Genomic DNA, 16,652 nt, shown 5'->3' on the forward strand with positions numbered 1-16,652 from the left:
GATTAGAAGCTAAATCATTGGCTCCTTTGAAGAGATGTGAGCAACCTAAACAAGGATGTGATCTTTCAACACAAAGCCAACTATTTAACCAGCTAAACTTACCTTAAGGACAACATCATTAACAGACTCACCCTACTCTTCCAGAAACCTTCTAAAGACTATTGAGAAGCACTTTACCCCTTCAGTACAGCTAAGACAGCAACACTGACTACAGGTTTAGTTTTCCTTGTCACCCATCTACCTCCCCAGGAATGAGCCTTATCCCCACCACAATTTTGCATATACTGAACCAGTTTAAGTCTTCTCAGCTGTTACAAGCAGAGGTTTTGAAGATGATTATTCCGTATAAGTTTAAAGGTTTCAGAACAGGAACCAGAGCGATCTCTCCTACTCAGCCGTTAAGGCTTGCCTTGATTACTTTGATGTAACAACACTTGAAAGCTCCTATTCTTTGAAACTAATTTAAACACATTGAATTGTTGAAAGATTAAAAACCGCAGTCAGCTAATTACACTCACTCTCATCTCTTATTCAGCAAATGAATCACTTTTCATTACCACTTAGCTGAAGTACATGAATTTCTGCCTAATTAGAAATGTTGTAGATGGAGCATTAGCAAGGCTGGAGCAGGTCAGGATATCTTGCCTGCTTCATTTTTAATTCCTAACAGTAGAGGCAGATAGGAAAGGCTTCAGATAAGAAGTCATTAAACAATTTTAAATTATTTATAAAAATTACTTTGCCCAAATTATAATTATTTTTTTTTCCCCAAATGCTCTCATAAACGTCAAATGGAATGAAAGGAAAAGCAGCCCAACATTGATTTTAATGAACTTTTTAATGTTATGTATAACAGAACATTATGAATACAATGGAAACAAAGTTTTATCAATTTAATAATAAAAAAGAAATCCAACATAAGAAAAGGGAGGCAATAAATTTCATACCTATAGTATAGTGCTTATTCTTAACAATGTTCCTGGCTTGTGAATATAATGATGTCTTTGTATTCCGGATTCTAGAATCATGATTCATGTGAACTTAAATGCAGAATTACAGAAGGAAAAACAAAAAACCCCCAAAACCTTAATTCATTCTTTTGTTTTCAGTAAATCAGTAAAATCTTTTGACTGCTACAGGTTTCCTTTATTAATATATATATTTTTTACTCCTCTATTGGATTCCACAGCTGCTAATGCCATATTTACACAAAAGAATCTGTGCAGTATTTGTTGTATAAAAGCCAAGATCCAATGCTTTTGGGTTAGGAGGTTTATAGAATTACATAACTGAAGTGTAATTCACCTTTATTGGTTTTGTCATTATGCAAAATAAAGTATTTGTTTGCCTTTTGACTGCTGCTGATGCCCTACGCCAGTGGCTCCACAAGGATACTGGTGGTACAAAGGATGCTAAGTGCCACTGTAAAAGAACTGCAAGAAAGTGCATTTTCTGAAAGGAAACCTTCCAACAGATCTTGGATAAAGCTTTTCCCACACTTGCACTGGATATCAGTTATAACATTAGAAGCATGTTAAGACCCCAAAAATCTCGATCACCAAATTGCTGAGAGAGGATTTTTACAATAAAAATTTGGGTATCATAGCAGTGTGGCTGGAATATTAGCAAAAGTATATATACATTCCAGGTCCCTTTGAATTAGCCATAATCACATATGTAAGCCATTTTTTTGGACAAAAATATATATTCTTATAAAAAAGTGATCATAGTACTTGAGTGACTTCAATTGTGGACTCTGTGATAGTAAATGGAATGATCCAATTATGACAAAGCAATCAGGGAGAGGGGGGAAAGAAAGCCAAGCTCTTCAAGAAAAAAGAAAGGTATAAAATTAGATTCAAACATTTTTACCCAAACCCCATTTCCAGCCTTCCATCAAGCCTCAAAGTTAAAATTGGTTCTTCCACGTAGGAAGGTTTTTTGATGGTCTCAATAGAAATTAGTTTGCAAAATCATCTAACACGTTCCTTAGAAGAACCTTTCACCTCTCCAGAATTTGAACACTAGTTATTGAACACTTAGAAAATAGCTTTTGGTTCTTTATGTAGACACTTTAACTGATAAAAGAAAAAAAAAAAAAGCAGTATTGATCAGTGTTTTCCCTTCCCCAGCTATATTTGTGCAGCTAAAAATCCTTCATTCCATCTGCCCATGTATTAATTTTCTTTCATTTGATTTATTTTACAATCTTTATTTGCTAAAATTGGCAAAATTTGCAAAGGCATCTTGCTTGGGTTGTACAGTCCCAGGAGTCAGAGAGGTCATAGCAATATTGGGTATTCCCATTCCTATTGTGCCCGTCAAACCCATTCCTGTAGCTAGCACTCCCATGTTCATGTTCATTCCCATCATTCCCTGGTTCATCATAGGCGTGGGTCCCATGGAGGTCATTCCCATCGTACCTGACATCACACTGGGCATTCCCATTCCCACAGGAATGGGCCCTCCCATCAATGGGCTTGTCTGGGGTCGAACAGGCGTCATGCTCTGTGGAGAACTGAGGTTCACAGCTGCGAAGTTTTGAGTCATGACATTCATAGGTTGTTGTGTATCTGCAAAGAAGAGAACAAATGCAAAAATCATTACCCAGAATCTGATGCTGAAGGTGCTCATGTATTTTAAGTAACTTATGTGGTAATTGCTGTGAAGAAAGATTATGACGGTCAAAACTGTGAAATGTGGCTACTTCACTTGTTTGTCTACTTCCTGTGTGAAGACTCAGATAAGTTTTGTGAGAGTTTTAAGTAGCATTTTATAACAATACACACTACTATGCATATTCTAGAGATCAGGAATCCTGAAATCAAGATGCAGCAATGGTACAAACTCTATAGTAGAAACATGCACAGGTAACAGCTTCCTAGTGTATCAGTCTCCATTTAGAAAATACCATGTGTGTTAGAACCATTGCAACGGTTTAAGAAACAATTATGACTAAATGTAGGAAAACAGTAATTGTCAGAACACCCCATCTCAAGGACAACCTGCTAAACACATACAGGACTCAGAGTGCATGCAAAACAGTGCAATAATCACTTACTTTGTTGCTGCATCATGGTATTAAGTGATGGCTGCTGGGGTTTGGAAGGCTGCATCCCAGGTACTAAATTGTCCAAACTGATATTTACACTGGGATCTGACCAAGTTGAGGGTAGAGTTTTGCTTGCATTCTTCTGGACCATCTCTGTGCTTGCATTATAAAGAGTGTTAGGCTTCGGCATCATAGTGTGCACACTTTGCAGAGGCTAGGAAAGAAAAGTTTTTGGGATCTGCTTGAAGTAACTTACCAACAGGAATCAGAACTAAACAACAAGTAATAACAATAAGACAATAAAAAGCCAATGAAATTTTTAGCCATGAAATCAAGCTCTTCCAAAGCAGTATTTTTCCATGTGCTGTTATGCCGTCAGAGCAGAGTATCTTCTAAGCTAGCATTAAGCTCCCATATCAGTATGTGGAATGACAGTGATCACCTGCAGTCAAGTTCTGAACTCAGACATATTGACTTTTTTCCTCCTAACACCAAACTGACCAGTTATGGTTTCCAGGAAATACTCTCCACTGAAGCAGGCGCTTCTGTGTTTTGGAGAACAGACCAGTCCTCCCTTCTACCTACTTGAGACTGGAAACCTGTAACATCTGTGGAGGACGGCTTTAAGGTTTAAAATATGAGCCTAGTCTTTCCCAGCAAAGCAGCAACACTTCATAGAGCAATGAAGACCCCTTCAGAGAAGACTAGCTTAAAATAGGCTTTTCAATAATGTCTGAAACCTTTTCTTTTTAGGAGGCTGCTCAAACATTTTTGGGCAAATCTTTCTTACAAAACGAAGACCACAACATCCAAGCCACTAGGTATGGGTTCCAGGAGTGGAACGGATTCATTTTAAATATTGTGATTAAGGAGAAGGGATAAGATTAACTGAGGAAGGTCATTAGCAAACCATACAAATAGCAGCATACCTGTGACCTTGACATGGGTAAACTGATACCTACAGCATTGGAGGTCATCATACAGAAATTAATACTCTGAGAAGGCTTCATGGTTGTCTGAGGGGGGCCCATCAAATCAAAAAGATCAGTAGAATTTGAAGCATTTGGAGACTGGCTTGAAGCTGTCTGTGGGCTACCGAAGAGCTCTATAGCTGGTTGCTGTGCTGTGCTGCTGAAGAGCTCTCCAGATGAAGCACTGGGACAAGGAGAAGCTTGGTTGAAGGCACTCCAGTCACCAAAGTCTCCATTTCCACTTGTTGCCGTACCTGAAGGAAAGGCCACAGTGTGAGAGGAAGGAAGACAGAGAGAAGGCAGGCAACAGACTTCAAGAAAGGAACTGAGCAAATGCCATATTCCATGAACTGAAACAAATGAGAGTCGATCTGTGTCCGTCCACATTAACATCTGCAGGTAGAACCTCCATCTGGACATCATTCCTTCTCATGAATATTCCAACACTTTTAACAAGGTAGCAAAGGAAATATGAAACACCCATGCACAGAAAGTAGAATGATGTTTGGTAACATGTCACCTGTGGATGCGAAACAAGCAGGGACAAGTTTTCTTTAGCTGAAATACAACTGAAAGCTAACTTAGGGGCAGATTGGAGGCTCTAGTCAAAACAATGCCTAGAATTTGATGATATTTATTTTCTGAGAGTACAGTTATCAGGAATGAGCCACTTGATAAAGCAAATTCCTTCATGATAAAGCAAAGACAGCTACTTCAAACTTTGATGTATACAATTAGTACTTTGTATAAAACAATGCTGAGGGGAATAAATCCCAGAACTTTGAGAGCAGATTGCCAGGAAATTCTTATTTGAAGTGATAAGGAATAATTTCTTCCCATCCCATGAAGTGCTCATGTAAAACATATTAAGTTTTCTAAATTTGATTCATGGACTAAATGCCTTGGCTTGAAGCAGAAATGCAATCTTGTATCCAGCAATTCTTTCAGCAGAAGCTTTGCTGAACTCTTAGGTCATCACTTAAGCTTTGTTTCATTTCAATATACCAGGACAAGTATTTAAATCAAAACACAGCAATTTACAGCTCCCTCTGTATCTTACTGCAAAGAGCCTAACAGTATAAGCTGTTTGTAGACAACTCCAAGGATACCTATTTCAGGACCACAGATGTCCAGAGACACAAACCAGTGAACTGAGAACATGTCATACCCTTTGAGACAAATGGGAGGAGATGCTACCTCCCTTAAAACCACATGTTTTTCTATTAACAAGAAAAGGGCTACTGTGATAGGGGAAGAAAAGCTTACAAAAACATATACAGGAGATGCTAAAAATAAAGAAACGCCATTTACACAGCTCTCATTGCTACACAGTGAACCACGTTCCAAGTTTGGGCCATTGTACAGGTCAGGTTTTTTACTATCTCACCAGTATGCTTTTAGTACTTCAGCTTCAGACGTTACTTCAAAGTAACATCATTGCTATATGAAATGAACTTTGAGTTCTAATGAACAGCTAAATCACCCTTGAATTTCTTTCTATAAGCTAATGAAGACGCAAATGGAAAGCAGGGGCAGATGAATCTAGTGTCAGTTACTGCCTCCTAACCTATACAATGCTAGTTCTTTAAGGGCCATCCACAGCAATTTTCTACAAATGTATTCTAACCCCTCAGAAGGTAACTGCAGCAGTCTTTCACACTCCATGTATTCATCAAAATTCACCTTCAAGCTTTAGTCATCTTTATCTTTACCAATACATTAGAATTTAAAGAACAGTAGGAGAGTAAATCTGTTCGGAGAATCCAAGTACTGCCAACAACTTCAGTGCATGAAGTGGACTAATATTCATTAGCTTAGGGCCCTACTAGAACATTTGCTTTGATCTCTCTCACAAAGAGGGGCTATATTAGAATGTTTCAATTAGTATTACATATTAAAAATTAAAACCTACTTTAAATATTCCTGATAGATAAGTAAATGCTGAGTGTGCTCCTTCTGTGTTCAGACCTGTGCACAGAGCACCAATAAAGGAACTGGGGGTAAAAGGGATGAGGTTTTGCCCCTTCAGTAGAACTTCAAAGATGATTAATCAAGAAAGAAAAGATTTCTAGAGGGGCTTACGCTGTTCAGGAATGATTAATCATTTCACAAGACTCCTTGTCCCTTGCATAACGGTGATTGGAATAGATTAATCATGTTAATGCAGATAAAGGATTGTATCAATTTAGATTGTATTAACACAGAAATTATTTGCATAGTAGGCGGCTTTGTGTTTGGAAAACAACTTGGTTTTGACTAGGAAAGCCTGTAGAAAAATCAGAGCAGTTTTTTCCTGCCAAGCAAATTAAAGGTGTACTAACTAATCCGTGCCTAGTGCAGCTTTCCCAACACAGCAAAGCAACAGAAGAAACATACGCATTCTGACTAAAAGCTGGCACACAGGGAGATTTGCTGATCAACTTATTTGCTATTCTTTTCTTATTTTGGACTTAATTCTAAACCCTGGCTGAGAACCCCCAGCGAAATACCAGTACTGCCCTAATTAACTTCACAAGAGACAGCCAGCCAGCCAGCCCTTTACCCCATGTTTCTTGCAGCACTGTCTTGTTTTGGGTAGCACTGCAGGCTCCCTCAAACAGTCCACCAAAAGGAAGATGATTGCTTTAAGTGCCTTCCCAGTAATATTTTTTTCCCCCCCAAGTCCAATTTTAAGGGAAACATGTTTCAGATGGTGGCCATGCCTATGGAATAGCTTGTCTGTTTACAGGCAAAATGGCTGTGCATGCACTGAACCAACTGTATGGACACTCAACAGCTCTAAACTGCATGCCATGCAGCCAGGCAAGGCCAAAACCGAGTGCTGTTCCAACAAGCATTGTGAAAATCTTGCTTTTGTGATTGGCAGGAACTTCTTCATGCCTGACTTAAGACCTAGATATCCTTTATCTAACAGGCTTCTCCTAAAGGGGAAAAAGACTTTCATATTCTTATTTAGCCAACCTGAAATAAAGTGTTGGTCAGCTTCGTTCCACAAATGCATATATGCAACTTCAAAAGCCATCAGTGAGGTTGTACTGCATACAGAAGGCGTAACTCAACTAAATTCCCCTCCAAAATACCAAGGTTTCCAAGAGAAACCCAGACATCATTGGAAGCTTTGGAAATTGCCTGTCTCAGGCTCCCCTGATTATGCCATCTCACATGGCCAACATAATTGTGTACCTCTAAACAATGACATGTGGGAACTAAGAACATCTTTAAAGATTTGTATTTTTCTTCCATGAGTAGGCTGCTATATTCCATTGAACACGAGACCAGCTTTTGTTTTGTTCAACTTATCCTTTAAATTTACTGTCCTGCCCATACCATCAAAATTCAAAGCAATGGACCCTCTGCATATGTCTGGAAACTATACAGACAACAGCACAAAATCCTTGTGAGAACTTTTCAGTTCACGGAATTATGGCAAGCAAGCAAACCACACTATTAAGCACTTCACGTAAATCTTTATCCCACCAAAGTCTTTTTATCCCACCAGACCAGCTACCTTTTTTTTATATAATACCTACCTGTGTCTGAAAGACTTGTAACCCCTTAGTTGAAGTATTAGAAAATGGCTGCTTTTTATTGCAGATAAAAGTTGAATAATCTTGCAGATAACAGTGGGAAGACTGAGCATTAATAATGTGATTGGTCCAATCTCTACAGACAATTTTCCAATCATTTTTGAAACACAAATACCATCCTCTTGAAGCTTTCATTACTGTGTAACTCCAATTAATCCAGCTCCTTCCCCACAGCTCAGAGTGGGATGTGCTAGGCTCTTTCTTAAGACAGGATTTAGACCTACACTTGGTTCGTTTCAGGTTCTACTTTCCCACTCCAGAAGGTACATCACCTTTCAGTGTATTTCAAAATTAGACTTGGAGATATGTTTCAAGTCTTATTACATACTTATATTATTAAATGAACAGGGATATATTTGTAACTCCTACTAACATTTTCTGAAATGCAGTTAACGAAAGGTTTTAGGTCCAATATGCCTCGTGCTGTGCAAACAGTAGGTATCTTCCTTACTCAATATAGCACTTGTGGTCCAGTTACATAAACACAGTTTGCTCTGAAAAGTAAAGTGACTTTCAATAATACCATGTGGCATCTCTTTGTCTCTTTCTGCCCTAAAACCGTAATTCAATCTGTAAATTAAACCTACCTTGCGACGATGGGAAACTTGCTGAAGCAGCAGCTGAACTAAAATCAGCAAATCCCCCAAATGGGTCAGTTGATCCACCCAGAAACAGAAGGAAGCCAAATGCTGTTACAGGATTGTGCAAAGACCCATTGCAACAACTTTGTGTGGGATTTATGAAGAAAAGCTGTTGTGTATTTGGCACAATGGATTTATTGATTCTGCTCTGTAAGTCAGTGCTGGTTTTCCTGTTCATCCCCATACTATATTTATACAACAATAAACTGGATTATTTCCAACTGCCTTGCAGATCCTGCCATTTTGCTTTCATAAGGAAGAACTAAAATACACGAGTTTTTGCTATCTCTAAAAATAGATTTAGAGAGATGAACAGGTTTTTAACTAGTGAGGGATGCTACTAGTTTGGCAGTTTGTAGAATTATGACTTTGGAAGCATAATACAATACAAATCAAATGTTCTTATTGTAGAAAAGTTAATTTATTATGCTTACTGTAAAAAATTATGTGTTGCCTTATATTTAGTTTTTGTGTTACTTAAAGCATGAATGATTCTGCAGTGGTCTTGAGTTGGGATTTCAAGGACAGAGCTAGCACTTGTGTTCATTTTTTTATAAGTTTGCTTCCTTTCTGCAGCAGGAACATTAAGTTTTCCTACCAGACGTTTGTATGCGGCATATAAATTATTAACTTCTGAATACAGCAGAGTAACAATTTTTCACAAAAAAAATATAGCTAAGGTATAAAACCAGAAGAAAGATCTAAGAACCATACTGTAAAGCTGCTATTAATAAAAAAAACACTAAAAACCAGTTTACAAAAAAAAAATCCCATTATTGTCGATATTGCTTTTAAGCAGGTATTCCACTGATCTGAGAGAGCAAAGAGAAGTTGACCTTAATAGTTTGTCCTCAAAGATTTCACCTCCAAGCAGTCCCACCCTTAGAAGAAGCTGCAGCAGTTCAATTATTTTGCTTTTAGTGTTATGCGTACATTATATAGGTTACATCACAGCTGCTTAGCCTGCAGTGCTTAGAAACTAGCCAGGTGGGACTGGAACATCTGTGCTGCACTCAAACACCACCAGGGACATCTTCCAACATCTGGTGCCATTTCTGAATTGTCTTATTGCTGCAAGACATTCTGCCCCATCTGCTACTCTCAACTGGGTTAATTAAACTAGAACCATCTCCTTTTTAATAAATGGCTAGCAGTAATAAAAGGAACCATTCACTTTCTAATACATGTGTACTTGTATTTCTTTTTAATGTTATTTTACTGTAGACATTGCCAGGAAGGCAACTGTTCATATCCAAGGGGAAATGTCTTTTCTTGCTGAGCGTGTAGCATATGATATAAGACATGAGATGGGAATGCAAGGATGGTCTCTTTGAATTTTCAGAAACACAGCACTACTGAAAACCTTTTACAACTTTTTCAAGAGGGAGAAGATTTCACACAAAGTGAAGAAATTTCTTCAAGACAAATTCTGAAGTGATCTAATAAGCATCTTACATATATTTATATACAAGTTTTATACTGACTGCAACCTGAGACTGAAAAGGCTAACACAAGCCTGTGAAACATCAAGCCAAAAACCTGTTCTGATCATGTTTACTCTGCCTACTGCAATGAACATTTTCAACTCTTCTTTTTTCAACACGTGCACTTACAGAGTTCAGAACAGGTTAATGGTTTGAGAGTTTCTGTACAGAATGAATGTCACAGACAGCATACTCTCAACCATATCCTCAGAAAAAAAATAAATCAACGCTCTTGTATGCGCCTGTTATCCTGGGCCATCTGACAAAGTATCTAGGGATTAATTTAACTTTAAAAATGAACTAGGTTCAATCCCAAAATAACCCCTTAACATTTTCAGTCAAATCAACCTCTTCTGCTCCTCTACTGCCTGTTTCCAAATGATGCCAAATTCCAGAGAGAGGTAACAGAGCTTAAGCTGAATGCTGTAACTCTATAAAGAAAGGTATCGCCAGCTAAGATTAAAGAACCTCATCTCCTAACACCAAAACGTTACTTCCAGAAGGTCTAACCACAGATTCTACATCTCCAGATTGTTCCTTTATGGCAACCAATCATCCCTCTCATGTACAAATTGTGCTGCTTTAGTAATACGTTAACACTCTGCCCCCAAAGCCTCACCAACCTCCTTCCACATCTCTGCACCTGAAAATACATAGATAAGCACATTCAGAGTTCCCTGAATACACATGACTTCCCTGCCAGTTCCTTCACAGGATAGATCAAAGGCTGCATTTGACCCTTTCCCTGTGTCTTGTCTGACACTGGGAATGTTCCCACACCCTGTGCTGCAAGGAACAGTGGTCATAACAAGTGACCTGCATGTGAAGGACAGTGCTAATCTTCTCAACATGAGCTATCCTCAAAGATTCCCATGCGAGATCTGTCACTACAAATGAACCCTTTCCATCTGCCTTCCCAGGTCAGCAAAGAGGTTATTTAGCAGGACCAGCTGGTAATATGCCTCTTCTCAATACCATTTCCAAATGCTGCTTTGGAAAGAGAAGAAAAAAGGCAAAAAGAAAAAAAAGGCTTCCTACACCAAAGAACCAACTGACGAAAGATTCAAATACACTATAATATGGAAGCTGCCACAGTTTTGTTTGAAATATAGGAAGGTTCACTTTGAAGTGGAAACATCTATTCTTAATGTGATTTAATTTATATACATAAAAATAAAAACATAAACATATATATAAATAAACAAAAAAGGCTCCAGTATATTATCCTGCATGAATTAGATATAAGTTTCAGTAGTGATTTGGGGTAGTGGTTCTGATCCAGGATCTTAAGATTCCATAGCACTGTAGTAACTCCAGCATAAATGAACACCTTTGTATATAAAGCTGATAAAATAGATACAAATGCAAAGTAAGTTGTTCCTTAAATATGAGGGGATTTGTGCATAAAAGCACAGATGCATGAAACGACTTATTTCTTAACCATTAGGAATGAACACATATTTCAGACCAGATATATAAAATGTATCTATTTAAAAAAAAAAAAAAAAAAAAAAAAAAAAAAGAGCGAATAAAGTTCTTAAGTTCTACCAGAAATAAGAAAGAAAATATTAAGACAGGTTCCTGATACTGAATTACCATGACAATTTCCCACCCATCCAACGGTAGCATTTCGGTAGCCTAGTGATGAAAGGAACTGTGTCATACACTACTCATAATACTGGCTTTTTTTTTAAATACATTATAATAAAAATACCTAGTGTGATACACTACAGGAGCTCCCCTACAATACCCCCAGAAGCAGCGTAACTTCAGACAGAAGTAAGAGTAGTCTTTGCATACACATGAACACAGCTACCCTGCCACACAAGGCCTCCAGCCATTCTGGATTGTGATTTTTTTGGCACAGCCTCTGTGACTGCATATTATCTTTAAAATAGAAAATGAGGCTGAGTATCTCTCATTCCCAAGATACATGCATATGCTTCTACAAACAATGTGACTATGATCCAAGTTGCTTAACTGTAATGAAGTTACATGAAACATTTCTATCTATAAAAATGCACATGTTCGTATTTTATTTGCTTTTCAGTGTGATCTTTAAATAAAAATTCTCTCCCAACTGTGCCACCAGACCACAAGTGCATGGAAATCCTTTTCTAAGCTATGCTAGCCACAATAAAATCTGTCAATACAGAGAACCGGTAAGCACAATAAAGCACTTTAAAGTTATAGGTTTTGAAAAGCAAACCACCAAACCCCTGAACTCCTTTACCAAACCTGCATTTTGAGAGTGTAAGTCCTTGTGAAGGTTAATGGACTTAAATTTAACTGGATGTTTACTAAGTGAAGGGACATGTTTTACAATGAGTAATTTTACTTTTAGGTAGCAATGTCTTTTTGGTATAGGGTTGGGATCAACCAAGTGCCAAGACAAAATAAGAGAAAGAAATAAGTTTGCCATATACTTTAGATGAAAGCTTATATGAAGATCATCCATCTCCAGCTGCCTAGCCTTTGAATTGTACTAGGAGAAATGTCTGATTGTGAATGGATTGCATTTGCTTTTAGAGTTAATTATACATAACTATTACACAGACAGTTTCTGACAGACTGATCTGATGCTTAATCTTTGTGCTGCTAACATTTATTGGTCCCATGCAATAACACATACACTACCCCTGCCACGAAAGGTTTTAGGCAGCTCTAAATTTTTTGAGTATTCATTTCTCAATTTACCTACTACTCTATCAATATATCAAACAAGCTTATCCTCAGAATTGGTTCAAAATATGCATTACGAAAATAAAGCCAAGACATGCCTACCTGCTGAAACTGGCTGGCTAGCTCCATCAAACAACAGATCAAGCAGGTCATTGGATGACTTGCTGCCAGAGGGTACAGAAGCCTGAAGAAGAAATAACACAGCAGATTTCATCTCATGATGTCATCACTCATCTTACATGACTCTGAAAAGTTTTCTGTGGCTTTGGGGTTGGTTTTTGTTTTCTGGAGAGATGGCAGATTTATCTTTGAAGGCAACAATCACTGAAATGTGGCTAAGCTTAAAATCAAACACTGACAAGCCAGTAACTCAGGTTTTTTTTCTCATAACTGAAGAATTTGTTAAGTGTGAAGGTTCAGATAACCCTTCACATTTCAGGCCAAGATTTTCTTTTTGCTTTCCTGGAAAGAGTACACCATGGTAATGACTAGATTCTGCATCTTAAAGCAATCAAACAATTAATTATAATCAAATGGTTCCACAGCCTTTGAAAGGCCCAACTAAACATTTTTGAAGGTTGTATAACAAAACTTCTACCCTAAACTAGAAACCGTCTCAAAGGTCGGAAGAAAACTGTTTCCAAAATCATGTTTTATTGTGCTCTCTTATGGTCTCACCTTTGCTGTAGGCTGTGCAGTATGAGCATCAACATTCTGTTCTGGACTTGCTTTATCTCCTGTATAATGCGCGGCTGCTCCCAAGTCAATTGTTTTTGAAGGATTTGCTGTGCGTTTGTGTCTGATGGTAGTTTCCGTAGCTTGTGTAATATGAATGTGTTTTGTTGTCACAGTCTCTTCATCTTTAAACTCAGCTTTGGGAGATTTACCTCGTCTTGATTTTTCTTCATCACTGTCACTAGAAAAACAAAAGCAATAGAATACCATTTGTGACTGACTTCTCAGTTACTTCGTAAACATTTGGCTTAAGCCACAAAACTTTTGGTTACTGTAGTTTCTTGTAGCAATGATTCATAATGAAAATAGTGCTTCTTCCTACATTTGTGAAAGGAAACACTTTACCCTTACCTAATGCATTAACATGACACAGCATTACACCTATTGTACAAAAGGGATGAAGAAAAGCAAGTTATTTTGTTAAACACTGACTGCAAGTCCACAGCAAAGGATAATAGGAAATCAGTGTTTAAATCCAGAACATTTAATTACCTTCTGACAGGAACTCCTCCACATATTATATAACACTTCAGCAACAAGAACCTAAATTGGCAGATCTGCTCTGTACTTACACCAAGAGACAGAAAGCAGTGAACCAAACACAGGTACTACCATTTGGATTTCAAGAACTCCATTCCAGAGAAACAGCCTTTCAGATTCTTAAAAATGTTTGTGGAAAAAGAATGCTTACAGAGTTAAGCAATGCAGTGATACTGATCTTTTTCTATCACAGAACACACATTCTTAAAATGTAAAAGAACAAAAGTGTCACCGCTTCAGGTGGAAACTTTTTAGATGTCACTGAGTGATATCTGTTCAGTCTGTTACATTTTCTGCTTTTGTATTTTAAGTCTTTCACAAACAAACCAATTGACCCCCCCCCAACAGTCATGTTACCATCAAGGTAAGATTTGTGCATAACAGTGAAAACTGCTTTAAAGAAAGCTTAAATTTATTGAAACGTATTTTGAAATAGTAATTCCCTTAACAATATAGTTGAAAGTGGAAGGTTTTTTACATTTTAATAATGCATTAGAATGTTAAACCTGCAAAATTTAAGAAAGAGTGTCCCTTTGTCAGGGGGAATATGACAGTAACTGCAGTATACTCTGGAGGGTAGCCTTTGTTCTCTGTTAACAATAGTGGGCTTCTTGGAATACATTGTGTGTGTCATTTCCTCTATGCATATTACCTACTCGCCACTGGGGATGGCTCAATTCATTAACATCAGTGAATATAAATGCTCACTCCCTTTTTAAATCTTTTATTTGTAAAAGAAATATATCACAGCTGCTGGCCAGCCAAGTGACTACTGGCATTTCCTTGAGCCAGCCTTCCATGGACAAGTGAGCTCAAATGGCATCTCTTAACCCTATCCTTCCAAAGCCCTTCAACCCTGACTTGCACAACTGCTGCCTGCTGTTCCAGTTCTGGGTTTCTACAGCCTACCTATATGCACAAATGCAGAGACCACTAGCCCTATTTTCATTTGTGACATCAGGATTTTAACACGAGCTCCAGAGAAGACTGATCTGCACATTAGCATGGTGTACATGGTACATCCATCCTAAAAGCCTCAGAGGAGTGTGGAAGATGTTGCCTTTTAGATGCATGTTGAAAATATCTAAGACCATGCCAACCACAGCTAAGGCTCAGTCCCTTAAAACCTGCTGCAGTGTATCTCTTGTCACCACTACAGAATGTGCCTAGTTCATATACACATTCTGTGGGTTAAGTGATTGACAAACATCAAAGTCCAATTAACGGGGCTATTGCTACAGGAGTGGTAGAGATCAATCTCACTAATGTAAGAAATGAAAAAAAAGTAAGTCTTTGATGATCTACAGCAAAATAAATGTCTAAAAGCTTTTGAGAAAAGAAATTAAATATATATGCCAGAAAGCAGGACAAATATTACTATCCTCAATTTTCTATGACAACCTGTACTGCTTCCAAACTGTCTCATGAGATCCATTCTTTATTTTTCTTTCATGGTCACATTAACAAAATAAAAAAGTACAGATTAATGTTCCCTTTAAATCTGTTTACTGTGCTCTCAGCAGTAAATTGCAGTGCTTCACCTGAGAATTGCAGAGTGAACTTAAAACCAAAAATTATAGCTACCGTTGTAGCAAATAATTAAAAAGACTTCTGTAAAGGAAGTACGTGGTTGCAACTTCCAGAAGTTAAACTCTGGATACACGCTTTTTGCTTTGCCTTAAGGTTTTTGTGGGGTGCATTTTGTGTTTTGAGTTGGGTATTTTTTAACATTCTTTAAGACAATAAAAACAGTTTACTGACCCTGTAACCCTTTACATGGAATTTGCCTTTAAACATGGCTGTTGCATCCTTTTTCAGATGTACTAAAAGCTTGGCTTCCTTTCTATTCCATTACCTGCATCAACCTTTCTGAATAGTGGAGAAACAAGAACTGACAGTTTTAAGAATTCTTATGAAGAAAAGTGTAGTGTTTCAGAAGATCCTCTGTATACCTGCAGGTATTTTAGAAAACACAACTCCAGCACACAAGGCTTGACTCAGGGCAGCAACTGGTTTATTCACCTAAGAGCTAACAAGCACTGTGAAAGAAAAACTGAGATTTTTCCCACCCCATGGGGTATTGTTTCTGGTATTTACTTCCAAGGGGATATATTTCAGGGAAAAAAAGAATCCAACTGCCCCACAGCAGTACTAACATTTTTCTTCTCCAGGAAAAAAAAGCAGACTAGGCTTCTCTCCAGTTAGTTGTGTGAGCTGCATGTCCACTGAAATCTACTGTCAAGCCAGCTATAGCACAGGTTAAGTTCTTGGTTACTTCAAGCGTCTTTTATTCTCTTCCATGCAAACTACAAGCTTTGAAGACAGAGTCACAAATCTAGAAATTTGGCCACGTTCTCCTAATGTGTATACTGGAGATAAAGATCGTGTCATCCAAATTCCGTTAACCACTGTGAAGATATGCAAGTCATTTATTCTTTGTGCTTCAAGACCTTTATTGGCTTTAGGATACTAAAGTAATAATGATTTATAAAGCTATTAAGATAGAAACAATAGAACATACAACAGCAGATTTGCCAGCTGAGCAACTATCACCATTTAGACACTTCTCCAAGGAAAATGGCAACTTAATTCAATGTTATTATATAGCAGCAGCCACAAATAAACTAGTAAATTTCTGGAAACTTCTTTTGGTTTTTTTTTTAGAGAAACTGCTGAAGTGTGAAAACACAAATGAATGGATTCCATGATGCATTTATAAGAGAAGGTTATGTTGTTGTGAGCTTAAGTCACATGATAGTTAGAATTTCATGTTTCTTTCAGTTTCAACATCTAAATACAGTATTCTGTTTATACAACATCAATGAGGTTTCTATTTACAGTATTTTTAAGCATAAATAGACATTCTATAACCTAACCATCTTCTTAGATCCTTCTGGAGAAAGAAACCCCTTCATTTCAGCACTGATAGAAAAACCTTCCATCTTGTCTAATCACCATGC

At 37.6% G+C, this 16,652-nt stretch overlaps 1 protein-coding gene across 3 annotated transcripts in view; it reads right to left on the bottom strand.

The window, feature by feature from the left end:
* Window positions 1–819: 819 nt before the first annotated feature.
* The window catches only part of CLINT1 (clathrin interactor 1), a 51,773-nt gene continuing 35,940 nt past the window's right edge, over window positions 820–16,652 (bottom strand). The window contains exons 6-11 of one of the 3 annotated variants that reach the window (XM_061360163.1): window positions 13,096–13,333; window positions 12,520–12,601; window positions 8,198–8,299; window positions 3,982–4,277; window positions 3,062–3,266; window positions 820–2,573 (exon numbers count right to left, since the gene is read on the bottom strand). In XM_061360163.1, coding sequence (XP_061216147.1) covers window positions 2,212–2,573; window positions 3,062–3,266; window positions 3,982–4,277; window positions 8,198–8,299; window positions 12,520–12,601; window positions 13,096–13,333 — 1,285 coding nt within the window. In that variant the 3' untranslated portion in view covers window positions 820–2,211. The remainder of the gene's footprint in view (window positions 2,574–3,061; window positions 3,267–3,981; window positions 4,278–8,197; window positions 8,300–12,519; window positions 12,602–13,095; window positions 13,334–16,652) is intronic. The other 2 variants (XM_061360161.1, XM_061360162.1) reach the window with 2 other exon arrangements.

This window comes from Neopsephotus bourkii, unplaced genomic scaffold, assembly GCF_033783945.1.
Source record: "Neopsephotus bourkii isolate Nb327-2 ecotype Australia unplaced genomic scaffold, CSIRO-AGI_Nbou_v1 NB_1016, whole genome shotgun sequence".
Taxonomy (NCBI): Eukaryota; Metazoa; Chordata; class Aves; order Psittaciformes; family Psittacidae; genus Neopsephotus; species Neopsephotus bourkii.